Raw genomic sequence first — 9166 nt, forward strand, 5'->3', positions numbered from 1 at the left:
CTCCTCTCCTGAACTCAGATGAGGGCTCGTTTTCTTTTTTTGCTCCACAGCTCTCCAGCAGCAAAGGCAGATGATGCGCTGGCACCCAGCAGTCATTTTTCTCTGTGGCATTTACTCGTTTGTGCCTGCGTACACTTAGTAAAACATTAGCTGAGTTGCTCTTAGGAGCCAAACCCTGCTCAGTGCAAGGAAAAGGCATGTTCTCTGTTTCTGGGGAGTTGGGAGGAGCATTGGGAGAGGTAGATGACCAGTGACCACAGAATGCTGCAAGCTGGGGGTCAAAGTTTTCTTCAGAAGACGGCAGGAGTCAGGATAAAAACATGCGGAGCATTTCAGAGGAAGCAGGGTGCTTCATGCTGCACCCAGCCAGTGAAGTCTATTATGTACCTGGTGCTTAATGGTGCCAGCAGTATATGACAACACTGGACAAAGCCAGGACCCAAACAGCCTGCTAACCTGTCGTGCCTTCTCTCCCCAGGAGCAAGGGCTGAAGGCCAACAACTCCAAAGAGTTAAGCATGTGTTTCACAGAGGTGAGTAGGGGCATAGTGGGGGGATGGGTACTTGAGGCTGGCCCACAGGAACTGTTATTTATGTGAGAGTTGAACTCAGAGTCCCTGGGTCAGCCGAAATTCTGACCTCGCTTGGACCTGAGTGAGAACTCACTCTGTTGGGGCAGCGGAGGCTCCAGCCAGAGCCTGTGGGTGTCTCCTTGTGGATGACCAAATAGCTGCTCTGAGCGGAGGCCCCTCCCACAGTTCCCTCTAAAAGGGTTGGGTACTGCTTGGCTCTAGTTCTGTGGTGGTTACAGGGCATGGGAGTAGAGAAGGACTCGGACTCTTGGTGGTGCCCCTTGCCCAGGACTGTAGGAGTGACTCACAGGCCCAGGATAACAAAGGGTGACACACGAGTCTGCCGAAGGGCGAGGGAGAAGCTCTGTCAGATGTCCAGCGATGGGACTTTGTGGAGGAAGAGCAGGGAGCAGGTGGCCTTCTCCTCTTCCTGTCAATAATCAGGCCCTTACGAACTACCTGTTTGGAATCATTTTTGCTTACTTGCTGCTTTTGAAATAGGATCTTTACCTTGGGGTCCTCACGGGCTTTGAACTCACTTTGTACTCAAGGCTACCCCTGAACTTAACGATTTTCCTACCCCCCACCTCCTGAATGCTGGGATTACAAGCTCATGCCAGCGTGCCTGTTTGCCAGTGTGGAGGTCTACAGGTTCATTTACTGAGAACTGCTACCCACGGCCTTGAGGCTTAGAAGAGAGAGAGTCTACCATTTGTTCCTGTCTTGCCCCGTTCCCTGGAGGCACAGTTCTACCCTCAGAGGGCGAGGGAAGCAAAAGATGGGCTCTGGGCAGCGAGAGAGACAGGGCCGGGGAAGAGAGCTTTCGGCATCCGTTTCTTTGACCCCAGCCCTACTGATGGGTTTTTGTTGTTTTCTTTGTATGTGTCACCTCCTCTGCCATGGATCAGCTCACGACAAACATCAGTCCAGGGAGCAAAAAGGTGATCAAACTTTACTCAGGCTCCAGCAGGGCCAGACTGTCGGCTGCCTGGATGGCATTCCCACTTCTGATGCTGACCGTGGCCTTGTAGGCCTTTGGAGCCCAGCACAAAAGTTCTTCAAGCAACCCAGATGTGACTCCCGCCTGATGAAATGGAAACACACACACACACACACACACACACACACACACACACACACACACCTTGCAAAAAAAAAAAAGTTTTTTTTTTTTTTTCCTACATTGTCTTTGAACCTTTCTCCGTCCAAGTTTCTTCTCTGGAGAAGTTTTTCTAAACCAAACAGACAAGCAGGCAGGCAGCCTGAAGCCTGCCCAGAGGTCCCCTGCAAGGGCCACCCAGCACCACCAAGGAGGGCTCAAGGCTCTGCGATGACTCTTTTCTCTTCACTGATGTTTTCTCTCGGGACCATACGACGGCCTGCTGTGGGAGGGACTGCGCTGTGCCTGGTGGGAACTGGAGAAAGGACAATTGCAGCTGTCTCTTGGGCTGCCACTATGGGGACCGACCCCCCCAGGGACCAGCAGAGCGCGTTGGTCAGCGAGGAAGCAGGGCTGGTCGTAAGGACCTTGTCACCTCTTCCTCTTGACTTCGAAGATGGAGATGGTTCGCCGCCACCCCCAGCGCTTAGGTGGCCTAGTGGGTCTCAGTCTGGAGTGGGAACTCCCATGGCTGCTCCAGGCCGATGGTGCCTGTAGCACAGATGGGGTTAGGAGCTGTTACGGTAGGAAGCTCCTCCAGGGAAGGAGCAAGTCTTGGTTGGGCACCAGCTCCAAGATGCTCCTTCCTCTTTCCTGCCAGGAATCCTGAAGTCAAAGAGAAACGATCCTCTGTTGGCTTTTTTTTTTTTTTTTGATTTTTTTTTTGTGGGTCCATTTGGTGGATCTCACTTGGGGAGAAAGGCTGTTGAGTGGGGGCTAGGGAGACCCTAGCTGGACATGTGTCCGTAACACTCTGGTGGGGTCCCAAGCTTGCCCTTTCTCTCTTCTCCTCTTTTCCATTTTCTCTTTCCTTATTTCTGAGGCATTCATCTACCGTCTGTACATACTGGGCCTCCTTTCTCTACATATGTGTATATCCATATACATATAGCCTGTGATTTCCTCTTTCTTTCATTTTTTTAAGAAGCAAAACTATGGAAATAATACCCTACAGATGAGCGAAAATGTATTATTGTAAAGTTTATTTTTTTTAATAATGTTGTCTATGATGGGAAGAAAGGTACCAGGCCCCCTGAGCTCTGGTCCAGTTGGGCTGATGGGGCTGTGGCCGGGCACTCCTGATTGCATTCACTCTTAACCAAGCTCCAATAAATGTACTAGGAAGCGAGTTGCCTTCTGACTTACTCCTGTGACTTCGCCTATGCTTTGTTCTTGGCCAAGTACCACCTATCGAATGCTTACTTGAGGGTCTTACTCAGCTGGCAGATGTTCGTACGTATTTGTATGTGTGCACTGGCATGTGTGCATACATGTGTGCATGTATCTGGTCCACATGTCCTGATGTGGTTGACGGATGGAACTCACATAGGAGATTTGTTTTTTAACTTGGTGGGTCTGAGGTCTGCAGAGTCTGTGGGATCTTCTCCCCTCCTGCGTCACCTTCCTGGTCAGCACTGCTGTCTGCTGCTGTAAGGCTAGAAGAAAACTGAGACAGAAGTGGGGTGGGAGAATTGAGAGAGATGCCTGGCATCGATCCTGGGGGATGCTTGTGTTTTGATGCAGCTTAGATGGCACTGCCTACCTTATATGTAATGGAGTGGTGTCTCCTTAGGCTTTCTGTTCCACCTGAAGAGTGTGATTGGAACTTTAATCCTTGAGTCTCACTATAGAAAGAAGATGGATTCTTAGTGTTTGGGGGAGGGGTACAAAAGACCGTTTTTTAAAATTTTCTCTATCCCATTCTTCCATCTTTTTCCATTTGCCACACAGACCCTACTAGAATACTAGGACTACATATACATCACACACACACACACACACACACACACACACACACACACACATAGGATGGAGAGGGAAAGTCTGATCTACATCTTTAGGGTGGCCTGTGATCCTGCCTTGTCACCCTATGGAGTGATGTCATTTTTCAGTTTCTCTGTCCTAGTTCTGCTCAAATGACTCTTATTGATTGTACACATGTTCGTAACATCTGCTCACAGTGGTGACAGTGACATGTTATGCTCCAGCTTCAGCCTGGAGGAAGGACAGTGAGCCAGCCAGCCCTCTTCCCGGCCACCCCTGCCTTACTGAGCTTGCTGCCTGAGAATATATTGTTCTTGTAATCAGCAAAGACTCCATAGGTTTGCAAGGGATTTCCTGGAAGGTTCTGGGAGGTGGGGGTTCGCAGAATCAGAAGGGGATCCAAAGAAGGCTGGAGCAGAAAGTATAGAACATCTAAGGAACCCTGGGGCCTAGACCTTGAGATGAAGGCTGGGGCACACAAAGGCAAAGAAACAGTAGGACCAGGAGCAGGCTGAGGGGACCCACAGAGAGCAATTCTCAGTTACTTTGCAGTTATTTGGTAACCTGTGTGTTTCCCTTTGTCATCAGACATGACATTAGCTCCCTTAACCCCTGACTCCTGAACAATCTTCATCCAGGCAATATGTCCGTATTCCAGGCACAATAGCTCATGTTCACTATTCCAGGACCTTTGCAAGTCTAAAGGCACATCTCTGCTTTTCTACTTGCTGGGAACATCTGCTATGGGCGGTTATGTTCAGATCAGAGCGTGGACATCAGGTTCCTGTTGGCTCTTGCCTCTGCAGGCCTCCTTTCTTGCAGCAGGTACTCCAGGCCAGGAAGAAGGTCTGCAGAAGCTGGCAGTGGGGGGTCTAAGAAGACCTGTGTTCATGAGATCAATGTTCTGGACCTCGCGGGAGCCGTGCTGCTGGTCTCACTCTGAACTTGTGCCCCTCTTCAGAGCCAGGTCTCCGCCTTATGTTGTGACTTGTCATGGTGTCATTGTCTTAGTTCCCGAGTCCTCAAACCCTGCATTTGCAAGAAAAAATAGAGCAGGGTTCCCAAGGATTTGCTTGAGCCTGATTTTACTGTTGTTCCCAGAAAACAAGCTTTGCATGTTATCCTTAGGCCTGAATGTGTCCAAAGGACCCTCCTGATACCAGTGATCCAGGATGAATGCATGTGTCTGCCCTAGGCTCCCCGTCACTGAGATGCCTGCTGATTCTGGGAGCGCGTGGTTTGACTCACCTCTTGCTGTAGCTTGACTTTGCTCCAAAGATGCTTCTTCACATGTGTACATGTGTGTATGCATGCATGTGTACCTTGTCTCTAGTCATGAACTGCCAAATGCCCAAATGACATAGACTTTCTTTTGTTCTTGGAAGAGCAAAGTTTCAGGCTTAGGTGCTGGCTGGAGAAATTCTTGGCCCAGACTTTTCTAATTTGTGAAGTGGATTTAAGTCAAGCAGCCCCTACCAAGTGGGTTAGGATGCCAGAGGATAAAACCACACACTCCATGTTAATACAGGTGAATCTATTCATGGCCAATTTTCCACTGTTATGGGTCTCTGTGGGGGTTGATGTTCACCTTCTAAAAATGATTAAATTTTTAAGAAAAAGTCAAAGTAATTTGAAACCAAAAGTGACAAATAAGACAGGTACTATTCTTTGTGGTAGGTCTAAGTAGTGAAAAGCTGCCTTTGGGACACAGAAGGGAAATCTTGTCATCTTGTTCAACCTTGGGAGCCTCACCTGTGAAGTTATATTAGACAAGCACTTGAGACATCCTTCTCAACTTTAAATGAGCTCTGAGGAAGAGGGTAAAGGCACAGAGATGGTCAGAGATGGACAGAAACCAACTCCCAGGCTGGCCCTAAGCAGTCAGCTTGGTTTTCATGACCAGTGTGTCTACTGCCTCTTGAGGCACTCCACTGGTATTCTGGACAAGGCCTTCATATCCAGTTTGCTGAGGGATGGATTGATCTGAAAACCTAACCCAATGACCTTGAGCATCTTCTATATTAAAACAGGTAAGTAAACATAAAGGGCTTGGAGATCTTCTCAAAGACATTAGCAAGGGGCTGGAGAGATGGAGTATTGCTATAATGGCTGCCATGCCTGCATACATAAAAACCCAAGTTCAAATCCCCAGCACCCTGTGTGTTGTGATGTGAATTTATAACACATAGTTGAGGTTAGGAAGATAGTTGGATCCTTGAAGCTTGCTGGTCAGCCAGTATGGCCAGTCAGCAAGTTCCTGGTTTAGTGAGAGACTCTGTCTCAAAAGGTAAGGTGGAAAGTTACCAAGGAAGACACCACATTGACGTATAGCCTCCATACACATGTATACACATGTACATGTACCCCCATGCCCATGTGAACACACATACACCACATACATGCATACACATACACGCAAATACCTAACAGAGCACAAATGATGCAGTGCATCAACTCCTGAGAATGTCATTTACTGCATCCCATTTTTTGTTTAAAGTAGGGTTTTTTTTTGCTGTACCGCCCATGGCCGAAAAAGACAATCCTGCTTTTTGAAGGGATCATAACAGGATCATTGAAAACAAAACCCGAAACAGTGAGGATGTTTTGAAATGTGCACATCTAAGATATTACAAATGCTCATGTGTCTCTGTGCAAGGTGCTGTTTTGAAACTGTGTAAAATCAACCCGCCCCCCGTTGAGACTCAGGTGGGTTGATGCCATAGTTCCTATTGCAGACACTGAAATAAAGATGTTCCAATCTATCTCAGATATTGAAGAAGGTGAGTGGTGGGTCTCAGGCTCAAATTCAGTGGCTAGTACCAGACGTCTGCCTCCCACCAGGCAGCCAGTATGAATTGAACTGCTGTATAGATGACCTATTGTGCTGGCCCATAGCTGCCCAGGTAAACACAGTCACTTTCCTGAACTTGTTGCCACACCCTTCTATCCCCTTCAGCATCCTCATCATTTGTATGGCTAAGGGTACCAGACCACTGACAGACAGAGGACTGAGTGTACCCTAAGGAGTCTGCAGGGCAGTGGGGAGGGAGTTCTGCAGTTTCATAAAATCAAGCGTGGTGTATGCATGAAAGAGCAGACAAGGGAAGGGGGCTGCTACTCAGTGACAAAGGACCTTGGCTGGAGGCCTTGCTGGTGGTCAGAGGAGGATGGAGCTGGGTAATCTACAGCAGCATCACCATCTCAAATTTCCTGGAATAGATTAATGGTTTTATTGAGAAAAGGATTTTGTGGGAAGATGGACCCTTTAGGAAAGTGACCACCTGGGATCTTACTTTATTGACCTTAGATTGTTCTTGCCGTGGGGGACCAATGTTTAAGAGGAGAGAGGACAAATTTGGGACTCAAAGTGATGTGATTTGAGTTCTAAATATGCCCCTGACCAACTAGGATTTCATGTCCAGTACCCCTGAATTGTCTCACATAGAAAATGATGACAGCAAGCTGACTTCCTAGGAGTGCCCAGGAATATGTGGGCTATTCTCTGTGTGTGGCATATAGTGCCCATTAAACCATGCATTGTCTCACCCAGGGGTCAATATTCTGGGGCTCTCCGATTCCCTCAGTGCCCGCCTTGATGCCCAGGCTCGTCTGCTTCGGGTCACCTTTGGAGCTTCTTCCGTCCCTTCCTTCTACATCCTAAGAGGATTTCCTGAATCCCCTGGGATAGACCACACGATTGTCACCCCACTCCAGGGCGCTGCTCTTAGAAACCCTGCCAAGTGGAGTTTGGAGGGCAGAGAGAATGGGGACATCAGAGAGCAGACATGCTTGCATTATTTGTAAACTGCAGTTGAGCTGATCTGAGAGTCACCAGGGACAGTGGCTGCAGAGCGTCTAAATGTCATGCTCTCTGGACTCCTTTGATTGGCTGTTCCTTCTCCAAGCGTGAAGGCAGAGGACGTGCTGCCAGGGCAGGTGCAGCAGTGCACAACTGAGAACGGGAAGCATCGATTAGACACGGGGCTGAGCTCTGGAAAGGTCAGCACCTATGGGAGGGTGGCTGCCATGTCCCAAGGCAAGAACAGAGATGTCTCTACAAGACCACGAGCTTTCAGGAACTTGCTACGAGAAGACAGCTTTGAGCTTCCAAATCCAGTTTCTGAGGACTTGTCTGTGTGCTTTTTCTCAAGTCTGGAAAGAAGGTAAGATCTAAAGATATCAAAATATCAAAAGATATTTTGTCCTTTAGGAATCTAGGATCTTCTAGGTTTGATCTTGAGTCGACTCTTGCCATCTGTTGGCTAGTGACATCAACTAAGTTGGGTCCCTTAATCATTTCTTTAGATAGTGATAAATATGTTAGCTTTTAAATTGTATTTTTATTTTTTGTACTGGGGATTGAACTTACGGACTAATGCAGGCTAGACAGGCACCATATCTCGGAGTCATATTTAATTAAACTTCTTTTGAGCCACTTTAGTGACTCACTGAATTGCTTAGGTTGGCCCAGAACTTTTGATCCACCTCAGCTTCCCAAGGAGCTAGGATTACTGGATTGTGTCAACAAGCTTGGCTAGCATTTTTTTTTCTCCTCTGTGGGCCTTGCTATCTGGTCAGCTCTGTTGCTGTAGCTCAACAGCTGTCACAGGCACTGTGTCAAAAACCAGACTAGGCCATGTGCCAATAAAACTTTATTTACAAAAACAGACACAGACTCCCTTTGATTCATGGGCTGTAGCTTGCCAATCATATCTCAAGACATTTTCAGAGTACAAGCTGTCAATCCAAAGGAGCTGGAGCACAGGGTAGAAGGGAATGGCTGACAGCCAATTGGGCTGAAATGAGTCCGGGGAGGTGGAGAAAGGAAAGGAGTGGGTCAGCTAGCATGGAAAGGGATGTGAACACCACTGGCATGCTGGTGATGGAGAAAGTGGGGGGAAGAATGGTCCTATAGTGCAGCCAGGGTGCAAGTGAAAAACCAACAAACCAAACGGGAGCATGGGGGCTGACTGCACACAGCGTTGGGAGGTTGTGCCCTTGTACTGGAACATTGGTCCAGCTGGGTGGATGAGGCTAAAATCCAGCCACACTCAACTCATCCATCTCTGCACCTGCTCTGGGCCTCATGATAGGAAGAGCATCATTTCCTTCTGTATGTGCTGGCACAGGACCGAATGCCTACAGCAAGAGCAGCTGTCAGTTAGGGATTGAAGGGGAGCAGAGTTGCATGCTCAGAGATGTCCGGGTGTGCCTGCAGGGTTTTCAGCATGTCCCTTACACCTCTTGGACCCCTCCTTCCTGGTCTGCAAAGGGAGGGAGCAGAGGGCATGCTTGCTTGCCAGGTTTCCTCCACAATAGGGCTCTGAATCTATGTCGCCGGCTGCTTCAGAACTTGCTGGTCTATTGCAAAACAACTTGCAAGGAGACAAAATTCATCTTTCTTTCGGTAAACACTGACACTCTGCTTGGCTGTTTCAATTTTTATTCCATGAGTCTTGAGCTCTAGACAGCTGCCACAGTGCTCACCGTAGGTAGAGGTAGCAATTACACACTTGGCTCACTGGCCTCTTCTCCTTCAGGATGGTTTGTCTACGGAAGCCAACCCCGGGGTCTACTGGAGATGAGATCCACTTGAGCCTTCTGAGGCATCATTCCCTGGGGGAATGCACACATGTGTCTCCACCTTAGCCTGTAAACTACCTAACGGTCAG

The 9166-nt window shown here is 48.3% G+C and overlaps 1 protein-coding gene across 3 annotated transcripts in view; it reads left to right on the forward strand.

Moving 5' to 3' along the window:
* The window catches only part of Gfra2 (GDNF family receptor alpha 2), a 116969-nt gene extending 114110 nt beyond the window's left edge, over nucleotides 1-2859 (forward strand). For all 3 annotated transcript variants that reach the window (XM_087912208.1, XM_085698708.2, XM_087912209.1), the window contains 2 exons: nucleotides 479-532; nucleotides 1480-2859. In XM_087912208.1, coding sequence (XP_087768334.1) covers nucleotides 479-532; nucleotides 1480-1602 — 177 coding nt within the window. In that variant the 3' untranslated portion in view covers nucleotides 1603-2859. The remainder of the gene's footprint in view (nucleotides 1-478; nucleotides 533-1479) is intronic.
* Nucleotides 2860-9166: the final 6307 nt, after the last annotated feature.

This window comes from Myodes glareolus, chromosome 12, assembly GCF_982192425.1.
Source record: "Myodes glareolus chromosome 12, mMyoGla1.1, whole genome shotgun sequence".
NCBI lineage: Eukaryota > Metazoa > Chordata > Mammalia > Rodentia > Cricetidae > Myodes > Myodes glareolus.